The 27,903-nt window shown below is 39.5% G+C and overlaps 2 protein-coding genes across 3 annotated transcripts in view; both read left to right on the top strand.

Annotated features, from left to right (window-relative positions):
* The first annotated feature begins 214 nt into the window (after positions 1 to 214).
* txnl1 (thioredoxin-like 1) lies at positions 215 to 13,162 on the top strand. Its single transcript, XM_061877130.1, has 8 exons — positions 215 to 481; positions 5,012 to 5,108; positions 6,839 to 7,012; positions 7,168 to 7,290; positions 7,536 to 7,605; positions 10,659 to 10,831; positions 12,738 to 12,842; positions 12,936 to 13,162. Exons 1-8 carry the CDS (start codon positions 384 to 386, stop codon positions 12,963 to 12,965), a joined length of 870 nt encoding a protein of 289 aa, XP_061733114.1. The 5' UTR covers positions 215 to 383; the 3' UTR covers positions 12,966 to 13,162.
* A 2,142-nt stretch (positions 13,163 to 15,304) lies between these two features.
* LOC133536522 (WD repeat-containing protein 7) overlaps positions 15,305 to 27,903 on the top strand; it is a 143,958-nt gene continuing 131,359 nt past the window's right edge. For both annotated transcript variants that reach the window (XM_061877129.1, XM_061877128.1), the window contains exons 1-9: positions 15,305 to 15,478; positions 18,451 to 18,622; positions 18,695 to 18,801; positions 20,252 to 20,330; positions 20,476 to 20,650; positions 21,863 to 21,939; positions 24,822 to 24,941; positions 25,036 to 25,181; positions 25,250 to 25,349. In XM_061877129.1, the coding sequence (XP_061733113.1) occupies positions 18,464 to 18,622; positions 18,695 to 18,801; positions 20,252 to 20,330; positions 20,476 to 20,650; positions 21,863 to 21,939; positions 24,822 to 24,941; positions 25,036 to 25,181; positions 25,250 to 25,349 (963 nt within the window). In that variant the 5' untranslated portion in view covers positions 15,305 to 15,478; positions 18,451 to 18,463. The remainder of the gene's footprint in view (positions 15,479 to 18,450; positions 18,623 to 18,694; positions 18,802 to 20,251; positions 20,331 to 20,475; positions 20,651 to 21,862; positions 21,940 to 24,821; positions 24,942 to 25,035; positions 25,182 to 25,249; positions 25,350 to 27,903) is intronic.

The following is a 27,903-nucleotide window of genomic DNA, read 5'->3' as shown; positions in this document are numbered from 1 at the left end:
TTCAAGCCAAAATGCTTTGCTGTGATTAGGGGGTACTTGAATTAAAAACATGTTCACAGGGGGTACATCACTGAAAAGAGGTTGAGAACCACTGGTGTACATGAATTTCATCACACTCCAATACACCAGATGGCGTTAATGCAAATAAGCTACGGTTCATAAAAGAACCAACAGAAGCCACGCCTTTAAGCTCCCTATTGGCTACTGGCAAGGTCACGTGCGTGCTGTCTTCCGGCTAGTGCAGTGTGGCGGACAAGCAGACAGCCAGTTAGCTGCTGGACACATAAACACATTCTATATTCTATTTGAAAGTATTTCACTCTTGTGCTGGAATATTTCCGTGGCAACAACACCTCGCTCCTGATACAAAGTGTCTTCCCAGCATGGTCGGCGTCAAAGTGATCGGCAGTGATCCGGACTTCCTGCCGGAGTTAGCGGCCGCAGGATCCAGGCTGGCGGTGGTCAAGTTCACCATGGCCGGGTAAGACAGCCAGCTAGCACCCCGGCACCCCGCCACCTTTCTTAGCGAGTAACGTGGCACTTAGTGGCGTTTAAATGTGTTGAAAAAGTGCGGAGAAGTGCATGAAATAATGTGTCTGTTAGCATCGTGCTAGCATTAGCTGGAGCAGCAGAGTTGCTTACAATGACAAAGCAGTATTTAGGGCGACTTCGCTCCAGTTTGATGATTTAAAGGCCTACTGAAATGAGATGTTCTTATTCAAACGGGGATAGCAGGTCCATTCTATTTGTTATACTTGATCATTTCGCGATGTTGCCATATTTTTGTTGAAAGGATTTAGTAGAGAACATCGACGATAAAGTTCGCAACTTTTGGTCGCTAGTAAAAAAGCCTTGCCTGTACCGGAAGTCGCAGACGATGACGTCACAAGGGTGAGGGCGCTGTCACGCCAAATTTCTTCCCCCCATAAAAAAAACCCTCCCCCTATTTACTTCCGGGGTCATGTTTCCTCTTACGTCAGGAATATCCTCAAGTTAGTTTGTCCGATTATTACAGACATTTTGTTAACGCTATATTATAATAATACAGACATTTTGTTAACGCTATATTATAAAAAAAAAAAAGCCTTCCCCCTCATTTACTTCCGGGGTCACGCTTTCTCTTACGTCATCCCATAGCTTGTGTTTGTAAATTGTTTTTTAAAATATTTTTTACAATATAGCGTTAACAAAACGTCTGTATCTTTATAATATAGCATTATATTTTTATGCTATAGGGTTAACAAAACGTCTGTATTAATCGGACAAATTAACTTGAGGATATTTCTGACATAAGAGGAAACGTGACCCCGGAAGTAAATGGGGGGGGGGCGGAAGGTTTTTGTAGGGGGGAAGAAATTTGGCGTGACAGCTCCTCACGTCCTCACATTGTTTATAATGGCAGCCTCCAGCAGCAAGAGCTATTCAGACCGAGAAAACGTCAATTTCCCCATTAATTTGAGCGAGGATGAAATATTTGTGGATGATGATATAGATAGCGAAGGTCTATAAAACAAAAAATTATAAAATAAAAAAGAACGGCTCTGGGCGGCGGCAGTGTGAGCGTTTCAGATGTAATTAAACACATTTACTAGGATAATTCTGGAAGACCCCTTATCTGCTTATTGTTTTAATAGTGTTTTAGTGAGATTATAAAGACATACCTCGAGGTCAGATGGCTGCGGTGAACATGCAGTGTCCCAGAGAGAAGCCATGGAGCCAAGCTCACAGCTGCCTTTTAAACAGCTACTGCAGGAAGACGAATGAGCCAATGATGTCTCCGGTAAGATATATATATATATATACATATATATATATATATATATATCACAATTTTCCCATCCAAAATCATGCTGGTTGACGTAGAGAAACATGTTCGCTTGACCGCTCTGTGTTATAAACAAAGAAACACCGTCTGTGTCTCGGTGTTAAAGACAGCTGCAATACACCGCTTTCCACCAACAGCATTGTTCTTTATTGTCTCCATTATTAACTGAACAAATTGCAAAAGATTCAGCAACACAGATGTCCAAATTACTGTGTAATTATGCGATGAAATGAGACGACTTTTAGCTGTAACTGGTGCTGAGCTAATATTTCCTGACAGTCCGTGACGTCACGCGCACGCGTCGTCATTCCGCGACGTTTTCAACAAGAAACTCAGCGGGAAATTTAAAATTGCAATTTAGTCAACTAAACCGGCTGTATTGGCATGTGTTGCAATGTTAATATTTCATTATTGATATATAAACTATCAGACTGCGTGGTCGGTAGTAGTGGCTTTCAGTAGACCTTAATGATGAATGAAGGGTTTGATCTTGGGCCTTTGTGTCTTCAAATAAAATAAAACTTGCGGTCTTTTCCACCGTTGCTGGATTTTGTCTTTGCTGTACTTGTCATACTTAGAGTCGTGGTCAAAAGTTGACATACTTGTAAAGAGAATATCATGTCATGCAGTGACGTGCAGTGAATTAAACACCAGGTGAGACATACATATATATATATATATATATATATATATATATATATATATATATATATATATATATATATATTTTAATGAACTAAATTCATATGTGCAGCTCTAGTCATTGTTGATTTAGGTTGCAGATTAGAGTTGCAGGGAAAAAAGGGAGTTATTCGCTTTCATAAAAACATTATCATAATATTATGATATGATAAATGGGTCCAAAAAGTATTTGACAAAGTTGTTATTAAATACTTTTTGGTCCCATTTGCTTTTAACAAAATAAATCAAGTATTGTGAGTGTAATTTACCTTTCTGTATTTGTATCTGAAGCAGCAATAGCTATCCTCCAATACACACTGTGTGTAGCCTCACTTCTCCATCCATCCATTTTTCTACCGCTTATTCCCTTTGTGGTCGCAGGGGGCGCTGGTGCCTATCTTAGCTACAATCGGGCGGAAGGCGGGGTATACCCTGGACAAGTCGCCACCTCATCGCAGTGCTGTCTCACTTCTCCTCTGCTGCATTGTTTTGATCAGGAAACATGGAATTTCCGCGATTTTTACCATGAAAATGATCTAAATATACAGGAACCACACCAAAATTACATAGAAAGCATAAACCAAAAGAGAAATATTAAAACTTATTTTATTTTATCACTTAGTTTTGGAACCTCTCATGGTTAAGAGACCTTGTGGCAGGTGAGGCACTGCCTCACTTGCCTCCCCTGACAGCACGTCACTGATGTCATGGCTGTCTTGAGTTTCCAGTAATTTCTACAACTTTTATTTTTTTGTGATAGAGTGATTGGAGCACATACGTGTTGGTCACCAAAAACGATGAAGTTTGGTTCTTTTATGAATTTATTATTGGTCTACTGAAAATGTGACCAAAAGTATGCATACAGTAGGGCTGGACGATATGGCCTTTTATTATCTCGATGTTTTTAGGCCATGTCACGATACACTATATATATCTCGATGTTTTTAGGCCATGTCACGATACACTATATATATCTCGATGTTTTTAGGCCATGTCACGATACACTATATATATCTCGATGTTTTTAGGCCATGTCACGATACACTATATATATCTCGATGTTTTTAGGCCATGTCACGATACACTATATATATCTCGATGTTTTGCCTTAGCCTTGAATGAACACTTGATCTATATAATCACACCAACATGATGACTCTATGTGTCTACGTTAAAACATTCTTGTTAAGTTATAGCACCAATGATTGACAAACACACACAAAGTGTGGTGAAATTTGTCCTTTGCATTTGACCCATCCTCTTGTTCACGCCCTGGGAGGTGAGGGGAGCAGTGAGCAGCAGCGGTGGCCGCGCCCAGGAATCATTTTGGTGATTTAACCCCCTATTCCAACTCTTGAATGCTGTGTGCCAAGCAGGGAGTTAATGGGTCCCATTTTTATAGTCATTGGTATGACTCGGTCAGGGTTTGAACTCACAACCTACCCATCTCAGGGCGGACACTCTAACCACTCGTCCGCTGAGTAGCTTTATCCATCCATCCGTCCATCCATTTTCTAATGCTTGTCCCGTTCGGGGTTGTTGGGGGTGCTGGAGCCTATCAGAGAGGGAAATCACAACCCAGTCAATTTACCAAATCTGTATTTATTAAACAGTTATTAAGCAAAAATGTAGCTGTTGGACCACAATACCCAGCCATGTGAGCTTCAAGAGGTAGTCACCTGAAATGGTTTTCCCTTCACAGGTGTGCTTGAAGCTCACCAAGAAAACACCAAGAGTGTACAAAGCAGTAATCAGAGCAAAGGGTGGCTATTTTGAAGAAACTACAATATAAAATGTTTTTGGTTATTTCATTTTTTTGTTAAGTACATAACTCGACATGTGTTCATTCATAGTTTTGAGGCTTTCAGTGACAATCTAAAATGTAAATAGTCATGAAAATAAAGAAAACACATTGAATGAGGAGAAGGTGTCCACACTTTTGGCCTCTACTGTATGTATAGAACAATCTCTAAACAAAATGTTGCAAACTTACCTTTGAGTATAATTTTGTATGATTTTAAGAAGTGACATTTTGCAAGTAAATTTTTTTGCACTTTCTGAGATCGCATCCAGGAATCTCAAAGGGAAGTGAAGTGAATTATATTTATATAGTGCTTCTCTCAAGTGACTCAAAGGGCTTTACATAGTGACACCCAATATCTAAGTTACATTTAAACCAGTGTGGGTGGCACTGGGAGCAGGTGGGTAAAGTGTCTTGCTCAAGGACACAACGGCAGTAACTAGGATAGCACAAGCGGGAATCGAACCTGCAACCCTCAAGTTGCTGACACGGTCACTCTACCAACCGAGCTATGCCGCCCCGTGGAGGCACTTCTGGGAAGTGCAAACTAACATTTGTGCTCTTCAATTAGTACAAAGAAAAACCCCACCACAGAGAAAATCATGTTGCACATCTCAAACCGCCTTGATCTCAGCAGGCTAGCATATTTTACTGTGAAATGGCATGAGTATTTACACAAGTTCTCATTCTGTTTGCTCCTTCAGGTGCGGACCATGTGTCAGAATAGGTCCAGCATTTAACACGTTGAGTAACAAGTATCCACAAGTCGTCTTCCTTGAAGTAGATGTCCACGTCTGTCAGGTCAGTCTGATCGCAAACACACAATGTGCAATTCATCTTAGTACAGTTTATTAAAAGACATAAAGCATGTAGGTGGTATTTCCCTCAGTTTTTGTTTAAAGTCAGTGGATAAACCCTTTGGAGTCCTGTGCAGAATTGAGCTTTTTTCTTCTTTTAACGTGAGCTTAATTTATTCTGGGACTGAGCTCTTATTGTATGAATGCTCCAAAGCATTCACACATGTTTTTTACACCAAAATGTATCTATTTATTAAACTTCTTTAACTTCATTTTCTTCTCCAGATTTCAAACCAATTAAAACTGTTCCAACTTTCAACTGTTCAGTCTATTCGCAGGGCTTTCTCTTGACAAATTCCAAAAATTTCTAGATTTCCCAGAATTTGGGGTTTTCTGGGACATTTTTCCCATTCAAAATGAATTAGCCATATTTCAAACTTCCACCAGTTCCACATTTTTCAACCGATTAAAACCATTCCACCTCCAACATATTCCACTCATTCTGGACATTCAAACTAATATTTTTCCAAGTTCAAAACAATTCCAGGAGTTCCCAGAATTGCTGTTTTTCAAACCGTTTTTTGACCCCTTTTTTCTGACAAATACTCCTTTCACATTTTTCAACCCACTTCACCCGTTCCACCGGCCAAACATTCCTCATAATCAGGACAAAAAACAAAGTTGTTTTTCAAACTGGAAAAATTCCTGTAACTACTTCAACATTTCTCGACCGATTTAAAAACTTCCAACACAAACTATTTCAACTCATTCGGACCATTAAAGTTTTTTACCCTTTCCCCAAAAAATTCCCATATTTTTGGGAAATTCACATTGAAAACATTGGGACATTCTTCAAAGTTCCACAACTCTCACATTTTTCATTTGATTCAAACGGTTACAACTTCAAAATATTCAGCCTGTTTGGTAATTGTGTGCTCTTACTTCAACAATTACAATTCCATGATTTCATTTTAACGTCAGCATTGGAGCATTTACACGCAGTTCCTTCAGGGATTTCCTCATCTAGTTCTCAAATCAACTTTTCCCATTAAAATTAATTAGAATAATTTTAATCGGTGCTTAGCCTCCCCAAAACGGCACAATTTGAACATATAACATTCCGTTTAAAAGAAAATCAACCTTTTATAGCGGAAATATTGTATTAAAACCACTATAATATGATGTACTATAAATAACTACTGTACAGTAGTTTTACAGTGCGATGTATTAATGATGTACAAGCCTTTACTTTGGAGAGTGGACTTTTACAGTATCTCCTTCGAGCTGTTTCTTTGTCGAACACACCATCAGCAGCTTCTCTGTTTTCATGAATAAATGTCCGTCGTTTAGATATTATTTTAACATTGTTGACTGGTGTTAGACTCCTACTTCAGTATAGTGCAGATTAGCAGTGGTACGCTCAAACTGCTTCACCGAGTTGGCTAAACTTGGTCATGTTTTTGATTAATTATTTAATTCAATGAATACCATCCACTTTGTCTTCCCAACACTGTCCCTCAAACTCATTTATCTTCCTCCCTTGCTTGGAAAAACAAGGTTATGCCAGTCTTCGCTAATAAAATTAATCCTGTGCAGTCATTTCATATTTTTGGTCAAAATGATAAATTAACCTGACGTTTTGAACCGATCACTTTGTTGCAATTGGTGTGAGTGGCTGCTTGTGCTGAGAACCAATTCAAACCAATTCGACTGAACTGTGTCACTCTTCCTCAGTCAACAGCGGATGCCAACAACATATCAGCCACACCGACATTCTTGTTCTTCAGGAACCGAGGTAAAGTGGACCAGTATCAGGGGGCGGACGCTGCGGGTCTGGAGGAGAAGATCAAACAGTGGACAGAAAATGATTCAGGAAATGGCGATGACTCCGACATACCAAAGGGATATGTACGTGCGCATCTTTGTGGAATGTGCAAAACTAACTCTTTTCCAAAGTCTAGCTTTGATTCATGTAGGATTTACTAGATGCATTCTGTTAGTAATTTGTATCTAATGCTAAATACAACACATGTAATACTGAAGTCCTCTTATTCGGTTTCCAGATGGACCTCATGCCTTTTGTCAACAAAGCCGGATGCGAGTGCCTCAACGAGAGTGATGACTGCGGCTTTGACAATTGCTTAGTAAAAGATTCTTCTTACCTGGAATCAGACTGTGATGAGCAGGTAGGAAAACATAACAAGACCCAATAATTAGCAAAACACTTAAATTCCTCATGTTCATGCAAGATGTCCTAAAATGGGCCTACAACCTGCAGCGTTTCTGGACTAGTCGTCTTTTCAGTGCTTGTTGTACTAGTTCAGTTGTATTAGTTACAGTAGGGGGATTAGTGTACTAAAGAATGGAGTTTCACATTTACTTATTCATTCATAATGAAAAAAAGGATAATTGTTTTATGTGTCTTTTGCAGTTGCTTACAACAATGGCTTTCAATCAGCCTGTGAAGCTCTTTTCCATGAAGTTACAGTGCTCGGAATTTGGTGAGTATTTTTTGCAGGTCTCCACTAGTGTCAGTCGTGTGGTTCTACTGACAGTTTTACATAGTTTTTTATAATGATCGGTGTTTCACACTGAACCGCATCGTCTAATTTGCGCAATTAACGCAAAAACTAACCTTTTTGGTGTGTGTCACAAGAAATGTGCAACATTTTATGTTTTAGAACCTTGGTCAGACCTGTCAACTCTTCCGGATTTTCCGCAAGACTCCCGGGTATTGTCCTCATCTACCGACATCCTGACTGAAGTTACAACCCTACAGATTTTACGTTTTTGTGCGGATGTAAAATGTTGTAGCTTATGCACGGATGTTGATAGGATGACGAGGAGATGGTCCATCAACAATAAAATATAAAAACACGCTTAAACAATATCTACAACTAGGGCTGAGCGAAATGGCCTTTTTTTAATATCTCGGTATTTTTAGGCCATATCGTGATTATATCTCTGTATTTTGCCTTTGCCTTGAATGAACACTTGATGCATATAATGACAGCAGTATGATGATTCTATGTGTCTACATTCAAACATTCTTCTTCATACTGCATTAATATATGCTACTTTTAAACTTTCATGCAGAGAAGGAAATCACAACTAAGTCAATTGACCAAAACTGTATTCATTAAACAGTTATTAGCAGGTGACTTTTCAAATGATGCTACATATTAGCAGTAATGCTACTTTTGGTAGCAACGCTTGTGCCCCGCACTTGACAGATTAAAGTTGTCTGTTCGACATATTCCCGCTTGAAGCCAAACCACCGCCAGACGATGGACCCCCTGCTGTTTTTCTTGGGAATTAAGTCTTCCTTCATTCACACCTTCTTTCTCTTGTATTACCACTCACAACACTCCGCTAGCATCATAGCTAACGTTAGCCCCGCTGCTACATCTCTGCTGGGCGAGGGCGTATACGTGAGGTATGAGGTGACAGTATGTGAGGTATGAGGTGACAGTATGTGACGTATGAGGTGACAGTATGTGAGGTATGAGGTGACAGTATGTGACGTATGAGGTGACAGTATGTGACGTATGAGGTGACAGTATGTGACGTGTGTAAGTTTGTGCTCTTGCTGTCTGTGAGAAGGAGACACAAGAAGAAGTGGGAAGAGCCTGCAGTGTAATTCCCGCAGCTAAAAAAAACTGCGTGAGAACGTATACTCGAATATTACGATATAGTCATTTTCTATATCGCACAGAGAAAAACCCGCGATATATCGAGTATATCGATATATCGCCCAGCCCTATCCAAGACCAATAACCAGTCAGGACACATTCAATGACTCAAAATATCAAAAAATATAATTGTAAAGCAGGAATGAACATTAGTTTAAGTACAGGTTTCCTCCACACAGTGTTAAAAAATGTCCAACTACGTGAGTGGCGTTATAAAAAGAAAAGTCTTTTCACATAACAAACTCATTCACTGGCTATTAGGCGCCTTTTGTACAGGCAGCATAAAACGACCACAGATGACTGGCACTTAACTCTTTTGTTCATCAATATAGTGATTTATTTGGTGACCAATGGTGTGACTATTAGCTTTAAAGGGAAACTACAAGTTTTGCCTATCATTTCCAATCATTATGAAAGACATGATGATGAATGGATGTTTTTTTTTAATGCATTCCAACTTGTACATAAAAATCCGCTTACAGCTGGCCATAAAAACCACCAATGATACTCCATTTACTTTACGAGATTTAATTATGAACCAAGTATTAGTAATATTATTATTATAAGCGCTAATGCAGACAAACTACTTATGGCGGCGCCGTGATCTCTTCTGTATGTTGCTATGTTGACATCATCGAGTGGTCTGCTGCTTCCTTGCTTTCTTGCTCCCTGTAATTTTATTCTAAATGATAAATCTTGCATCTCACCTGGACATGAGACATCTGAGTAGGTATTCCGACGAGTTGGTACACTTTGACAGCCATTTAGGACCTCAAACTGGCAAGGATTATGAGACATTCTTCATCAAAATGGGAATGTATAACCATCCCAGCAATCAGCGTTTTAATGACAGAAGACGTTGCGCAGTAAGTGATGTTTTATTATGTTTGTTGGCTCTCAAAGTCTGCAGTGAGTAATAATCAGTGCTAAAGAAAAAAACAGCAAACGTTGTGATCCATTTTTTTAATTAATTGGCCACGTATACTTAAAATGATTATAATATGTGAATATTAAATGTTATTATACAGGTGCCCGTTTATACATGATATATATACTTACATCATGTATATACAACTTTAATGGAGGTGTTTGGATGTGTTTTTAAGGGCTTTACAGTCAGAATTGTGCAGCTCCCATAAGCTCCATTGTAAGCAAACTTTTGATCGCATTTATTTAATATTTAGAATGTAAAACAAAAACATCCATCATCATGTCTCTCATAATGATTGTGAATGATAGATAAAATTCCAAAAAAAGTGCAGTTTCCCTTTAAATGAGCTCACAGAAGTAAGTAGTCTCAGAGATGAACACCCGATGCAATCCTGAAAGTCAACAACAACATTACTCGAAACATTAAGAGCCTGATTTGCTAAATGTTTGCGTGTACTAAAACACGTGCAACTTGATATCACATGCAAAGCTGTTCTACCGGTACTAAACTTAGTGTGCAAAGTGGATTGTGTCCGTGAAGTGAGCAGAATAAGACGTGCAATCCATTTTGTGTCTGCAAAATGTATTTTGATCATCAAAACGCCCACACTACTCGGAGGAGAAGATGCGAATATAATTATTTAGCACGCCTAGTGTGATCTATCAACACTCATCCCTGTTTTGTGAGCAGTATTTAGTGTTTTATTTAGCACCTGCCAGAAGGACGTGCAAACTGACAATTTCACACACATCTGCAGGATCAGTGCCCACGTTGCATTGACAGACTAGAGTGATCTGTCCTACGTTTGTGTCAACATTTTGGGGAAAAAAAGTGCTAAATCCTCCTTTGGCAGTTCAAATTCTACTGTGGTGAATAAGTAAATGCATGGAAAACACTGTCTGCCCTTACACCGTCCTTCTCTGTGTATCAGCCCAGGCTCCTAAAGTAGTGAAGGTGTTCATCAACCTCCCGCGCTCCATGGGTTTCGACGACGCTGAGAGGAGCGAAGCCACCCAAACTTTGGAGCTGTCGGAGGAGGACTACAAAGACGACGGGATAATCCCTTTGCGCTATGTCAAGTTTCAGAATGTGCAGAGTGTAACGGTACGGAGCAGAACACTTAAGGCACTGCTATCTTCCTCAATTGTTTTTATTTGGTAAACAGTACACTTCCGCCCGATTGTAGCTGAGATCGGCGTCAGTGACCCCAAAAGGGAATAAGCGGTAGAAAATGGATGGATGGATACACTTCAAGTGCATAGCAGATAAATAAATAAAAGTATCGGTTTACATTTCCTGACCAAAAAGGTATAGGTTGAAGCTTAAAGCTTATTGTGCCTCACCTTTCCACATTGACTTTGTACATGTCAAATAGAGAAAACAAACAAGAAATCGATCTTGAGATAAAGAAACTCAAGAAAGGACTCTAGAGTCTCTGTCATAATCATAGTACATGTGCATCATCATCTTAACCTCAAACTTTGGAAACATTATTCAATACATTTGATCTGCAGTGAGAGAAATAATTTTGTAAGATGTAGGTTTATCTTTACAGGAAGTGGGAAAAGTAAAATTAAGATTATATATTAATTTGTATGTGAAATAGGAATCTGACTGGTGATGTTCCCCTTTAAGCACACAAATGAGTTAGGTCCTTTCACTAGGAAGCTTGGTGAAGGAGGGTTGTTTGCACGATAATTGGATGCTGGAAGAAGCAGAGGATAACAAGCGATCTCCTTTGCCCGGAAACTTACTGCAAGCTTCCACATTATGTGATAGGAGTGATTTTTACAAAGGTTATGGCCTCGCTGATCTGTGTGCTTTGCAGCAGGGGTTTCCCACCAAGGTCACTTATTTCATTTAAATTATCTTCAATGTTTTTCCCTCTTAGAGACCAAGCCTACCATGAAAATGTCTCTTGTCTTCATAACAGGCTAAACTCACAAAATCTTGTATTTGATTATTTGCAGTTTTAAATAGAAAAGGTGAAGCTGTGTAATCCACACCATACAGCATGTAACATATTGTATGATGATGAATAGATGAGTACTGTATTTCCTTGAATTGCTGCCGGTGTGCTAATTAATGTAAAACCTCTTCTCTTTACCTAAGGCATGCGGTAAAGGCAAGCATGCACTAATTATTTTAAAACCTCTTCTCACTGCGGCTCTTACCAAAGGCATGCGGTAAATTTAGGCCTTTTTTGAGTGTGATGTAAGGATACCATCATGAAAAGCACATTTAATAAAAAAACATTATTATGCTCTTACCTTTACTTATAAATGAAGTCCATGCGCAGCTCCTTCTGATCAAAAGCATCGATAACTTGTTTATAGAAGTCTTCCTTATCTTTCTTCAGTTTTAAAAGTCTCTCTGTCTCGATGGAGATCTTCCTTTATCACCTCCTGTTTCGATTGAAAGTCCAGTTTAGAAAACTGTTTTATTTTAGATATGTAATCCTCCATGTTAAAAGTGCAAGCGAGAGGAAAAAATAAACGATCGCTGCTCACTCTTGCTGCTTGTTGTCACTTCTTCTGCAGCCGAGTAGTCGCAAGAATGATCACTAGCGCCCTCTACCACCAGGAGGCGGGAGTCATTTAATGACTCATATTTGACACACGCAGCTACGGTATATTAATAAAACATAGCTGCTTACTGTTCTTTTTAGCATATTGAACCTTAAATCCTACTGAATAGCTCTTAATCTTCTTCCCTTTATGCGATTTCAAATGATTGAAAGCAGCCTCCTCCATTTTGAAAATGATGACGTGAAGTGTCACTCGTGACGGGACGAGTTTGACCCGGCGGAAATTCTAGACATGCGCTAATTAAAATAATATTTTGCGGTACGAGTTTGACCCAGCGTTAATCCTGAGCCGCCGGTAATGCTAAGCATGCGCTAATTGTTTTGCGAAACGAGTTTGACCCGGCAGTAATTGTAGGCAGAATGGTATTCCTTAATTTCAACAAATCACTTTAACATACACTTTACTCCCCCTCCCATCTCTAGGTGTTCATCAAATCAAACCAAGGAGATGAGGAGACTACAAAAATCAACTACCTGACCTTCATTGGCACACCAGTACAGGCCACCAACATGAATGACTTTAAAAGGGTGTGTCATCGACCACAACAGGCTGATTTGCATTCTTTTCAAATGTTTTGTTGTTCTAATGAGCGGACGCTGCTGTGTTTTATCATCACGCAGGTTGTGGGAAAGAAAGGAGAGAGTCACTGAGCGGGAAAGAGGAAGATGATGCCTGGAAGGACTTTGCCCTTTGCCAAAGCTGCCACACTTCAAGCAGATGTTTCTTTACACATCAGCACAACCTCCTCAATCTCCAAATGGATAAATTGTCAGTCGCTCTGTCTATAAATCATTTCTATTGTTATTCTAATTAAAACCCCCTGTAAATAAAGCTGTCCTTTTTCAAAGGCATGTGTGTTGTTTCCAATGTTGTTATCAATTTATACAGTAGTAATAGTAATTGTTAAGTCAATTATATTTATATAGCGCTTTTCTCTAGTGACTCAAAGTGCATTTACATAGTGAAAGCCAATATCTAAATTACATTTAAAGCAGTGTGGTGCCACTGGGAGCAGGTGGGTCAAGTGTCTTGCCTAAGGACACAACAGCAGTGACTAGGATGGCGGAAGCATGGATCGAACCTGGAACCCTCAAAGCTATACTTCCCCAATTAGGTGACTATTTTTTTTCATTACCAGAAATCAGAACAGTCAACCTGACAATGAGATAGTGAAATGGTACCTTTTAATTTGAATACATATAAAGTATGCCAGCTCTTGGTTACTTTGTTGGGTCTGCTCCTGTCTCTGGTCATGTTACCACCAGAGACCATCACAGGGTATATGTTTTGTGTTGTTTTTACTATTGTAGATGTATGTAGAAATGGCTGGTTACATCAGCTCTGCTCTTTAATGTATTTAATGTCATTTGATGTTTCCCTTTTTAACACATGCTTATGTGTGCTATGGCTATGAGGTTTTCCCCCCTTGGCCTCAGTCTGAACCCTTCTCCAGGAACCCAGGCTTAGACTGAATTTTTTTAAACTTATTTCTCACGTTTTTTTGTAAGGAGTGCCGAAAGTTGGCAGTCCTGTCAGCAATCCTGTCTCCTTGTAATATTTATCTGATCTTAAATGGGATTGTGATGAAAATCTTAATTCCCCTCTGGAATTAATGAAGTATTTTTGATTCTGACCTGTGTTTGGATATAAAGTTCAGATGATACTCAACATGTTTGTGCTGTGCTTACAATACAATCTTGGGGTTTTAACTGTAAAATACCTGGAATTAAAATAATCTCTGAAATAAAGTATTAGTCTTACTAGACAAATTTAGTAGATAATAATAGAACACTGAAACTACATTTTCTCTCACAACTGCTACAATAATAAGGATAAACGGTGGGAAGAAATGCAATTAAAGTTCATTATAATTACACAGGGATTAATAAAGTATGTTTGATTCTGATTCTGATCGTTCTACAGCAGTGGTTCTCAAATGGGGGTACGTGTACCCCTGGGGGTACTTGAAGGTATGCCAAGGGGTACGTGAGATATTTTTTAAAATATTCTAAAAATAGTAACAATTCAAAAATCCTTTTGAATATATTTACGGGTACTCCGGCTTCCTCCCACTTCCAAAGACATGCACCTGGGGATAGGTTGATTGGCAACACTAAATGGTCCCTAGTGTGTGAATGTTGTCTGTCTATCTGTGTTGGCCCTGCCATGAGGTGGCGACTTGTCCAGGGTGTACCCCGCCTTCCGCCCGATTGTAGCTGAGATAGGCACCAGCGCCCCCCGCGACCCCGAAAGGGAATAAGCGGTAGAAAATGGATGGATGGATGGAATTATACTTTAAGAAAATATGAATGTAAGTTCATAAACTGTGAAAAGAAATGCAACAATGCAATATTCAGTGTTGACAGCTAGATTTTTTTTGTGGACATGTTCCATAAATGGCCCTGCAATTTGATGGTGGCTTGTCCAGGGTGTACTTTGCCTTCTGCCAGATTGCAGCTGAGATGGGCACCAGCGCCCCCCCGCGACCCCAAAGGGAATAAGCGGATGGATGGATGTTCCATAAATATTGATGTTAAATATTTATTTTTTTGTGAAGAAATGTTTAGAAGTAAGTTGATGAATCCAGATGGATCTCTATTACAATCCCCAAAGAGGGCACTTTAAGTTGATGATTACTTCTATGTGGAGAAATCTTTATTTATAATTGAATCACTTCTTTATTTTTTAAAACAAGTTTTTAGTTATTTTTATATCTTTTTTACCAAATAGTTGAAGAAAGATCACTACAAATAAGCAATATTTTTTGCAGTTATACAATTTAATAAATTAGAAACTGATTACATAGTGCTGTATTTTACTTCTTTATCTATTTTTTTCCAACCGAAAATGCTTTGCTGCGATTAGGGGGTACTTGAATTAAAAACATGTTCACAGGGGGGACATCACTGAAAAAAGGTTGAGAACCACCGATGTATAGTGACCAACTGTGTGCTTTTATTTTGACAAGAAACACCCGGATGCAGTTGGGGTTATGTCCGCCGGGCACCATCAGCTGACACGGTCACGCGTAGGTTGCCGGAGCTAAACAACAGCAAAACAAACCAAACGTGCAATAGTTTGGCTTTTCAAATCATCACCGAGGGACACCTTAACTCCACCACGCTCACTTCGAAGGACATGTCCCAGTGAGAAGTCGTTTCTGGTGCGTATTCACGAGCTTAAAAGCGTTGACTTTCCATATCCTGTTAGCCGATTTGATAACCGGAAGTCCCGACATTGCAGTTGTTGACTGCGTTGATGCAGCAGAGCTTCGATCTTGTTTGTGCAAGCAACGCATGCAATCATGCAACATTACAGATAGAACTAAATCTAGGTTCAAGATAATAACCCAACAATAATGGTGTTGTTTACTCAGGGCATCTCTGACTCCTCATATCTATGCTACTGGTTTAGCTGCACTCCATTGATTGATTGATTGATTGACTCTGCACGTAATCCGTCTTTAGCTTGCTTTTTTTAATCATTGGCTTTTACTTAATCTATATATTAAATGGGTTCGTGTTTAAACTAATTTTGCATTGTAACGTTGCTGTGCAAAGCAAATTTTGCATGATGAAATGAGACCTATATTTTCCCTTACTATCTTGGACTTAATAGCAGTAGACAGTTAAGATGTCCGATAATGGCTTTTTGCCGATATCCGATATTGTCCAACTCTTAATTACCCATTCCTATATCAACCGATGCCGATATATAGAGTGGTGGAATGAACACATTATTATGCCTAATTTTGTTGAGATGCCCCACTGGATGCATTAAACCAGGGGTCTTAAACATGCGGCCCGTGGGCCAATTGCGGCCCGCAAGATGTTATTGTGCAGCCTGCACCTAGATGTGAAGATTTAATGTTAGTATGGCCCGCGAGTTTTATATGAATGCCGCCTTACAGCGTCATACTTGTACACCCTCGATTTTTACGGGAGACTCCCAATTTTCAGTGTCCATCCAGGGGTAATCATTCTCCCGAATTTCACCCAAACAACAATATTAAGGGGGCACCGTGGAGGCACTGCCTTTAGCGTCCTCTATAACATGTACAAAGAGCGTGCCAGCCCAGCCACATGTTGTATTTAGCTTCTGTAGACACAGTAAGCGACTGCAAGACATACCTGATCAACAGCCATGCAGGTCACACTGAGGGTGGCCGTATAAACACCTTTAACACTGTTACAAATATGTGCCACACTGTGAACCCACACCAAACACATTTAGGGAGAACATCCGCATCGTAACACAACATAAACACAACAGAACAAATACCGAGAATCCCATGCAGCCCTAACTCTTCCGGGCTACAATATACACCCCCTACCCCGCCCCCTAATGAGGCCGGAAGAGTTAGGGCTGCATGGGATTCTGGGTATTTGTTCTCTTGTGTTTATGTGGTGTTACGGTGCGGATGTTCTCCCAAAATGTGTTTGTCATTCTTGTTTGGTGTGGGTTCACAGTGTGGCACATATTTGTAACAGTGTTAAAGTTGTTTATACGGCCACCTTCAGTGTGACCTGTATGGCTGTTGATCAAGTATGCCTTGCAGTGACTTGTGTGGGTCTGCCGAAGCCTCTTACAAAATGTGACAGGGCCGGCACACTGTTTGTATGGTGGAAAAGCGGACGAGACGGCAGGTTGTAGAGGACGCTAAAGGCAGTGTATGTTAATCCAAAACCTGTATGTACCTTTCAGCATTAATGCTACCTTCACAGATGTGTAAGTTACCCATGCCTTGGGCACTTATACACCCCCATACCATCACAGATGTTGGCTTTTGAACTTTACGCCCCCAAAAATATGGATGGTTCTTTTCCTCTTTGGTCCGGAGGATACAACGTACACAGTTTTCAAAAATAATTTGAAATGTGGACTCGTCAGACCACAGAACACTTTTTCCACTTTGCATCAGTCCATCTTGGATGAGCTCGGGCTCAGAGAAGCCGGCGGCGTTTCTGGGTGTTGTTGATAAATGGCTTTGGCTTTGTATGGTAGAGTTTTAACTTGCACTTACAGATGTAGCGACAAACTGTAGTTACTGAGAGTGAATTTCTTAAGTGTTCCTGAGTCCATGTGGCGATATCCTTTACACACTGATGTTGGTTTTTGATGTAGTGCCGCCTGAGGGATCAAAGGTCACGGGCTTGCTGCTTATGTGCAGGGATTTCTCTAGATTCTCTGAACCTTTTGATGATATTATGGACCGTAGATGGTGGAATCCCTAAATTCCTTGCAATAGCTGGTTGAGAAATTAAGTTCTTTAACAGTTCGCTCACGCATTTGTTCACAAAGTGGTGACCCTCGCCCCATCCTTGTTTGTGAATTACTTAGCATTTCATGGAAGCTGCTTTTATACCCAATCATGGCACCCACCTGTTCCCATTCAGCCTGTTCACCTGTGGGATGGTCCAAATAAGTGTTTGATGAGCATTGCTGAACTTTTTCAGTCTTTTTTGGCCACAGTATCATGTTAGACCCGCTCGACATCCATTGCTTTCCTCCTCTTGTCACCGACCTCCCACTGGGTGTGAGTTTTCCTTGCCCTTATGTGGGCCTACCGAGGATGTCGTAGTGGTTTGTGCAGCCCTTTTAGACACTATTGATTTAGGGCTATATAAGTAAACATTGATTGATTGATTGATTGACTTGTGCCAGCTTTTTTGAAACATGTTGCAGGCATCAAATTCCAAATGAGCTAAAAAATAACAAAGTTTTCCAGTTGGGACTTCAAGTATCTTGTCTTTGCAGACTATTTAGTTGAATATAGGTTGAAAAGGATTCGCAAATCAATGTATTCTGTTTTTATTGACCATTTAAACAATGTGCCAACTTCACTGGTTTTGGATTTTGCATATACAAAGTATACGTAAATGAAAGTATAGTAAAAATAGGACTCGAGAAAAATGTGAATACCAAATGGTACTCCCCCTAGCGAGTGTGTGTTTACGTTGAAGCGGCAGGAAGAGTGTGAGATATAAGCTTGCACCTCCTCTCAGCATCCACCTGTACTACTCAAACAGCACCTTTTAATGTATCATGTGAAGCATGTCCAAAACAAACACATCATACCAACTGTGAATGTTGTTGTAATGTTCTCTTGCTTTAAATGGACTCCATCTCCACCAGACCAATCAGCAGAATGTCAGGGAACAACCTGGTCCTCCCCATTGTGTTGTGGGGCCGCACTGCTCCTACCCACTGCATCAGCAGCCTGCTGGTGATGGACAACTTCAACACCATCATCACTGGCTGCCATGATGGACAGATCTGCCTGTGGGACATGACGCCCGAGCTGGAGGTAGACGGCGGTCATGATTGCCCGCGCTGCCGTTCTGAGAGCTTTGATTGGAATTTGTTTCCCTTCTCTCAGATTTGTCCCAGGGCTATGCTGTTTGGGCACACGGCCTCCATCACCTGTCTGTCCAAAGCCAGCGCCTGCAGCGACAAGCAGTACATTGTCAGCGCATCAGAGAGCGGGTGAGTAAACTAGAAACTAAGTTTCATTTTGGAATGAAAGCAAAAAGGAAGACAAGGTAGAAAGTCCAGTATTAGTGAAAAGCCGACTGCATTCAGTTTGTCTCAGAGGACGTTTCGCCTCACCCAAGCAGGTTCGTGCTCAGAGACTTACATTGGTCAGATTTAGTGTTGAAACTATTTATCCTGCAACACTCGGAGGGCATGGATGGCTTCGCCCTATTGTAGTGACAAAGATGACGTGATCACACTTTACAGCAGAGGCAAATATTTTGAGAGAGAAAAATGTTTCTAGGCGGACCAAAGTGTGCATATATTATATGTACACATTTAGCTGTAACAATCTGCTGTACAGTATGTGTGTTTGGGTCCCATTTTTCAGGAACACTGCTACCAAAAGTCACAATGTCCTATAGCAGGGGTCGGGAACCTTTTTGGCTGAGAGAGCCAAGAATCCAAATATTTTAAAATGTATTTCCGTAAGAGTCATATAATCTTTTTTCAACACTGAACACAACTAAACATGTACATTTTTAAGTCAGACCAACATTTCTAGAGAATAATAAGTCTCTTCTTCTTTGTAATAACATTGTTATTGCAAAGCAGGATATTGCCAGGACCGGCCTCGAAATCAGCGACAGGTGTGTAGATGGCCCACCTGGGCCTTGTTATCTAATCACCTGTCGCCCTGTTTATAAGCAGGAGCAAGGAGGAGAGACGGGGTTGGGGCTGGAGCCAGAGTGCGAGCGAGGACGAAAAAGAAAAAGACAATTACTGGAAAGTTACTGAGAGACTTATTGAAAAATTAAACATTATTGTAACCCTGAAACAGGCTCTCATGTTGGTGCTTGGTGGTCTGAAGAACCCCCAGGAGGGCAAGCTCTAAACTAACCAATAATAAATAAATTACTTCTTAACATTAACGCAACTTCTTGAAAATAAAAATGCATGAGAATGTTTTCATATTTTGAACGTTATTTTTAACACTGTGACTACGAATGGAATTATTCATTACTTATCGTGTTAAGCAATGTCACCTAAGATTTATCTGAGAGCCAGGTGCAGTCATCAAAAGAGCCACATCTGGCTCTAGAGCCATAGGTTCCCTACCCCTTTCCCCAAAGAGTTCTAAAAACATTATAATAGACCAACACCAAAAAACGGAATGGAATTTTAGAGTTTTTTACCGAATGGGCCACTCAAAATGTACAGGAAAATAAAGAGAGTGGGATTTACAATATTAACTATAAACAATAAAACACTGAATTAGGGCTGGGCAAAATATCGATATACTGGATATATCGCGGGTTTGTCTCTGTGTGATGTAGAAAATGACTCTATCGTGATATTCGAGTGCACCCAACAATTCTGCTAATTTGAATTTATTGTCAATAAACACTGTCCGAAGTTGTATTGACATTGTTCAATAACCTTTTTTTCAATTTGTCTTTAGTGAGATGTGTTTATGGGATGTCAATGATGGTCGCTGCATTGAATTCACCAAACTTGCTTGCGCTCACACTGGAATACAGGTAGCAGACATTCTTATACACAGTCCAGTTTTAACATGACTAACAAATATATGTTAATATTTATCCACAACATTGACCTCAATTTCTCATCACCTTCGGTTCTGGTTTTCTCCATTATATTTCCTCCATCTCCATGGTTCTCCAGTTCTACCAGTTCACCATCGGCACTCAGCGAGAGGGTCGTCTGCTCTGTCACGGCCATTACCCGGAGATTCTCGTGGTGGACGCCACCAGCCTGGAAGTTCTCTACTCGCTGGTGTCCAAGATCTCCCCTGACTGGATCAGCTCCATGAGCATTATCCGATCCCACCGCACACAAGGTTGCAATGATGTTTCAAATCTATTATTCATTTGCTTTTAATGGTATTTCAGCCTTTTAGTCTACCTTTTTTACATGTATTGTATATAAACATGCCTACAATCTATTCCCACGCAGGCCGGACTAATAAAATTGTGGCATAATGACTTAAAAATGAAGACAACTTCAAAATTGTATTTTGTTTGTTTTACTTAAGCTGAAAATAAAACAAACACAGTCTTAAAATGTACACATTACAACTAGAGATGTCCAATAATGGCGTTTTTGCCGATATTCCGATATTGTCCAGCTCTTAATTACCGATTCCGATATCATCTCATACCGATATATACTTCACAGGGGTGGAAAGAACACATTATAATGCCTAATTTAGTTGTGATGCCCCGCTGGATGCATTAAAAAATGTAACAAGGTTTCTCAAAATGAATCAAATCAACTTATGGAAAAAAATGCCAACATGGCACTGCCATATTTATTATTGAAGTCACAAAGTGCATTATTTTTTTTTAACATGCCTCAAAACAGCAGGGGTGTATATTGTAGCCCGGAAGAGTTTGGGCTGCATGGAATTCTGGGTATCGGTTCTGTTGTGTTTATGTTGTGTTGCGATGCGGATGTTCTCCCGAAATGTTTGTCATTCTTGTTTAGTGTGGGTTCACAGTGTGGCGCATATTTGTAACAGTGTTAAAGTTGTTTATACGGCCACCCTCAGTGTGACCTGTATGGCTGTTGACCAAGTATGTCTTGCATTCACTTGTGTGTGTGTGTGTGTGTGTGTGTGTGAAATGCCGTAGATATTATGTGATTGGGCCGGCAGGCAAAGGCAATGCCTTTAAGGCACGCCCCCAATATTGTTGTCTGGGTGGAAATCGGGAGAAATTTGCGAAGAGCTGGACGAAGTGGCTGGGGAGAAGGAAGTCTGGGCTTCCCTGCTTAGGCTGCTGCCCCCTTGACCCAACCTCGGATAAACGGAGGAAGATGGATGGATGAATGGATGGATGGATATTTGCGCACTATTGACAAATGATGTACCGAAAACTTGACCCAGCAATCAGTATCGCTATTGGCCCTAAAAAAAACATATTGATCATTTTCTAGTTTTTACATTATTTATCCTCTTTACTTGGGCTCCAAAGGCACATTCAGTGTGTTGTATCTAAATGAAAGTTGAAGATGTATTCTGTAGACGATGACTTGTGTTGTCTGTCTTCAGAGGACACAGTCGTGGCGGTGTCAGTGACCGGCATCCTAAAAGTCTGGATCATCACGGCTGAAGTTGACAGAATGCAGGTATGCCATTATGAGGGTAGTTTATTCAGAAGAAGATACAGTCGTACCTCGTTTATTGTTGATGTTTTGTTCTGCGTCTGACCGCGGTAAATGTATTTTTTAAATCAATTATGAATCAAATATTTTCATTGCTAGAGCAAAGAAAACCTTTTTACGACCTTCTAATTACAGGATTATGAGAGCCCTCCAGACATATAACACACACATAGTCACCTTCACACTCATTTAATATAAGAAACCCACAACTTAAAGTTAAGTATCTTGTCTTTTCAGTCTATTCAATTGAATATAAGTTGAAAAGGATTTGCAAATCGTTGTATTCTGTTTTTATTTACCATTTACACAACGTGGCAACTTCACTGGTTTTGGGTTTTGTTATATATTAGACTTAAGAGAAAATAATACATATTCTGTATGTTGCATTTTGCTTCTTAAAACCTCTAAAGGCTTAGTGGCCACATACGTGGACTGCAACTTTTAGCTCTTTTTTCCAAAATTGTGTACACTACTGAATTGGGGTCTTATGGCCACTTATGTGGACACTTATACTGCCACCTGGTGGTGTCAGAAGAGTATAACATACAATGGAATTTGGGAAAAAAAGTGTAAAAATAAGAATTAGCATGTTTCTAAACATGAAGTAAACGTTTGTGTACTTATGCATAGCCCAAATAGCAAAGACAAATAAAAAAAAAACATTTAAACAAACATCTTGCACCTTAAGACGTTAGGCTAATGCTACTGTAATATTCATATTTTTAGTTAATTTAGCAATTTGTATCCTTGAAAATGCTCATTGTTGGCTCAAACTACGTAGAATATGCCTAAACACACAACAACTTGCAATATCAAAGCCACAAACTGTACTGTATGTTTTTCTTTTTTATTCTTTCTGTTTAAGAGGTAAAATACCATGTTACTGTGGACATGATAAAAACCGTGACCATCAGTATTTTTGAACTTTAGAAAGTTATATGGTTGAAAGAGATAATGATGCCGAAAAACATAAAAAAAAGATGGGAAGTCATCAAATGCTTATTTTGAAAATGTAATTTTGTTTATAGATTATATGCAATCCGTTGTTGTGTTCCCTAATTTTCAGTGTACATAAATAAAGGTGTGGGTTGCTGAGCGCGACCTGGACATAATCTGGACTGGACCTGGTTTTAAGAACCCTTTTAAACAATATAATTTTATTGACAACCTGGTCTGGTGAAGACAAGGTCCTCTTTTTAACATTAAAATAATATAAATAAATAAGAAACATTTTCTTCAATAAAATAGAAAGCAAAACAATATAAAAACAGTTACATAAAAAATAGTAATGAATGAAAATGAATAAAATTAACTGTTAAAGGTTAATACTATTGGTGGACCAGCAGCAGACACAATCATGTGTGTGTCACGGACTGTATCCCTTGCAGACTGTATTGTTCTATAACAGGGGTCTCTAACTTGGTGCCCGTAAGGACCAGATGAGTCGCCTGCTGGCCTGTTCTAAAAATATCTCAAATAGCAGCACTTACCAGTGAGCTGCCTCTATTTTTTAAATTGTATTTATTTACTAGCAAGCTGGTCTCGCTTTGCTCGACATTTTTAATTCTAAGGGAGACAAAACTCAAATAGAATTTGAAAATCCAAGAAAATATTTTAAAGACTTGGTCTTCACTTGTTTAAATAAATTCATTTATTTTTTTACTTTGCTTCTTATAACTTTCAGAAAGACAATTTTAGAGAAAAAATACAATCTTAAAAATAATTTTAGGATTTTTAAACACATATACCTTTTTACCTTTTAAATTCCTTCCTCTTCTTTCCTGACAATTTAAATCAAAGTTCAAGTATATATATTTTTTTCATTGTAAAGAATAATAAATACATTTTAATTTAATTCTTCATTTTAGCTTCTGTTTTTTTGACGAAGAATATTTGTGAAATATTTCTTCAAACTTATGATTAAAATTCAAAAAATATATTCTGGCAAATCTAGAAAATCTTTAGAATCAAATTTAAGTTGTATTTCAAACTCTTTTGAATTTCTTTTAAAATGTTTGTTCTGGAAAATCTAGAAGAAATAATGATTTGTCTTTGTTAGAAATATAGCTTGGTCCAATTTGTTATATATTCTAACAAAGTGCAGATTGGATTTTAACCTATTTAAAACATGTCATCAAAATTCTAAAATTAATCTTAATCAGGAAAAATTACTAATGATGTTCCATAAATAGTTGTTTTAATTTTTTCCCAAAAATTCCAATTAGCTAGTTTTTCTCTTCATTTTTTTCGGTTGAATTTTGAATTTTTAAGAGTCGAAATTGAAGATAAACTATGTTTCAAAATTTAATTTGAATTGTTCTCCTGTTTTCTCCTCTTTTAAACTGTTCAATTAAGTGTTTTTTAAATAATTTATTCTCTACAAAAAACTTTCCGTAAAAGGAAATACCCAGTTGATATATATATATATATATATATATATATATATATATATATATATATATATATATATATATTAAAGGTAAATTGAGCAAATTGGCTATTTCTGGCAATTTATTTAAATGTGTATCAAACTTGTAGCCCTTCCCATTAATCAGTACTCAAGAAGTAGCTTTTGGTTTCAAAAAGGTTGGTGACCCCTGTTCTATAATGTAGGAACCAGAATATTAATAACAGAAAGAAACAACCACTTTTGTGTGAATGAGGGGGCGGGATGTTTTTTTTGGGTTGATGCACTAATTGTAAGTGTGTCTTGTGTTTTTTTTATGTTGAATTAATTTAAAAAAACATTAAAAAAACGTGACCAAAACAAGCGGTTTAATGGAAGAAACAATCCATCCAAATTACATTTTAAATGTGTGTGTGTGTTTGTTTGTTTGTTTGTTCAGGACCTGGATCCAGTTTTTGAAGAGGAGTCCAAACCCATCTACTGTCAGGGCTGCCAGAGTGTTTCCTTCTGCACCTTCACTCAGAGCAGCCTGCTGGTGGTTTGCTCCAAGTTCTGGAGAGTAAGCAAAAGTCCTAAAGAACATATTTAGTACACGACTAAACATTTCTGCAGCACGGCGCCCCTTCAGCCTGAAATTGTTTGTCATTTATCAGGTTTTTGACGCAGCCGATTATTCGTTGCTGTGCTCGGTGCCTTTTGACAATGACAAGCCCTGGGCTGGAGGAGAGTTCATTGCTGCAGACAAAGTCATCATCTGGACTGAGGATGGCTGCAGTTACATCTACAACCTACCTGCCAGGTACGTCTATATCTTCGTCGGCATTGTTCATTGGCAGCTTGAGTCATGTTGTTGTCGTCTTCGTCCAGTTGTCTTCCTGCAAGTGTACATTTCCGAAGTGATGTTGGGAAAAAAGAAGGCTCAATATCGCCGTTGATCTACAGCATGGAGAACCTAACCGACAAACAGGTCAGTGTCTAATCAGTATTTTTGAAATGACAAAATAGATGTATTTGTGATTTAAATAATGTATGCAATACTGGTACCTTGATTTTTTTGTCGTAATCCACTCCAAAAGGCCAAATTATGCAAAAACCACAGCGAATGTTCCTATGAGAAATAATGCAAACCCAAATACATAAGTTCCTCAACTTAAGAGCTATCTACACTCCTACTCTCACTTATGGTCATGACCAAAAGAAAAAGATTGCAGATACAAGCGGCCAAATGAGTTTCCTCAGAAGGGTGGCTGGCATCTTCCTTAGAGATAAGGTGAGAAGTTCAGTCACCCGAGAGAGACTGGCTTGGATATCACCACAGGGCCCCAGGAACACTTCAGAAAACCACTGTCAGTAAGTACAGTTGGTCGCTACATCTGTAAATCCAGGTTAAAACTCTACTATATAAAGCCAAAGCCTTTTATCAACAACACCCAGAAACGCCGCCGGCTCATCTAAGACTGTCTGATGCAAAGTCGAAAAAGTGTTCTGTGGTCTGACGAGTCCACATTTCAAATTGTTTTTGGAAACTGTGGACGTCGTGTCCTCTGGACTAAAGAGGAAAAGAACCATCCGGATAGTTTTAGGAACAAAGTTGAAAAGCCAGCATGTGTAATGGTATGGGGGTGTATTAGTGCCTAAGGCATGGGTAACTTACACATGTGTGATGGTATGGGGGTGTATTAGTGCCCAAGACATGGGTAACTTACACATGTGTGATGGTATGGGGGTGTATTAGTGCCCAAGGCATGGGTAACTTACACATCTGTGATGGTATGGGGGTGTATTAGTGCCCAAGACATGGGTAACTTACACATGTGTGATGGTATGGGGGTGTATTAGTGCCCAAGACATGGGTAACTTACACATGTGTGATGGTATGGGGGTGTATTAGTGCCCAAGGCATGGGTAACTTACACATGTGTGATGGTATGGGGGTGTATTAGTGCCCAAGGCATGGGTAACTTACACATGTGTGATGGTATGGGGGTGTATTAGTGCCCAAGGTTGGGTAACTTACACATGTGTGATGGTATGGGGGTGTATTAGTGCCCAAGACATGGGTAACTTACACATGTGTGATGGTATGGGGGTGTATTAGTGCCCAAGGCATGGGTAACTTACACATGTGTGATGGTATGGGGGTGTATTAGTGCCCAAGACATGGGTAACTTACACATGTGTGATGGTATAGGGGTGTATTAGTGCCCAAGACATGGGTATCTTACACATGTGTGATGGTATGGGGGTGTATTAGTGCCCAAGGCATGGGTAACTTACACATGTGTGATGGTATGGGGGTGTATTAGTGCCCAAGACATGGGTAACTTACACATGTGTGATGGTATGGGGGTGTATTAGTGCCCAAGACATGGGTAACTTACACATGTGTGATGGTATGGGGGTGTATTAGTGGCCAAGACATGGGTAACTTACACATGTGTGATGGTATGGGGGTGTATTAGTGCCCAAGACATGGGTAACTTACACATGTGTGATGGTATGGGGGTGTATTAGTGGCCAAGACATGGGTAACTTACACATGTGTGATGGTATGGGGGTGTATTAGTGCCCAAGACATGGGTAACTTACACATGTGTGATGGTATGGGGGTGTATTAGTGCCCAAGGCATGGGTAACTTACACATGTGTGATGGTATGGGGGTGTATTAGTGCCCAAAACATGGGTAACTTACACATGTGTGATGGTATGGGGGTGTATTAGTGCCCAAGACATGGGTAACTTACACATGTGTGATGGTATGGGGGTGTATTAGTGCCCAAGACATGGGTAACTTACACATGTGTGATGGTATGGGGGTGTATTAGTGGCCAAGACATGGGTAACTTACACGTGTGATGGTATGGGGGTGTATTAGTGCCCAAGGCATGGGTAACTTACACATGTGTGATGGTATGGGGGTGTATTAGTGCCCAAGACATGGGTAACTTACACGTGTGATGGTATGGGGGTGTATTAGTGCCCAAGGCATGGGTAACTTACACATGTGTGATGGTATGGGGGTGTATTAGTGGCCAAGACATGGGTAACTTACACATGTGTGATGGTATGGGGGTGTATTAGTGGCCAAGGTTGGGTAACTTACACATCTGTGAAGGCACCATTAATGCTGAATGGTCCTCACAGGGTTTGGAGCAACATACACTATATTGCTTTGTTTTTACTTTAGGTAAATATATCGAGATATATATCGTATATCGCCACTCAGCCCCTTTCCCGTCTGTCCACCTGTCCCGGGCGATGACCCCTTGACCCTGGAGAGACACCACCTTAACTAACAAATATTCTGGGGAAACACTGTGTGTGTATGTATGTATGTATGTGTATATATATATCTATATATATATATATATAGATATATATATATATATATATATATATATATAGATATATATGTGTGTGTGTGCGTGCGTGCATGAAATACTTGACTTTAAGTCAGGAGTGTCCAAAGTGCGTCCCGGGGGCCGTTTGTGGCCCGCAGCTAATTGTTTACCGGCCCGCC

Source organism: Nerophis ophidion, linkage group LG17 (genome assembly GCF_033978795.1).
Source record: "Nerophis ophidion isolate RoL-2023_Sa linkage group LG17, RoL_Noph_v1.0, whole genome shotgun sequence".
Lineage (NCBI taxonomy): Eukaryota > Metazoa > Chordata > Actinopteri > Syngnathiformes > Syngnathidae > Nerophis > Nerophis ophidion.
Note: the sequence above shows the minus strand (reverse complement) of the source record. Positions and strands in the feature narration are given on the sequence as shown.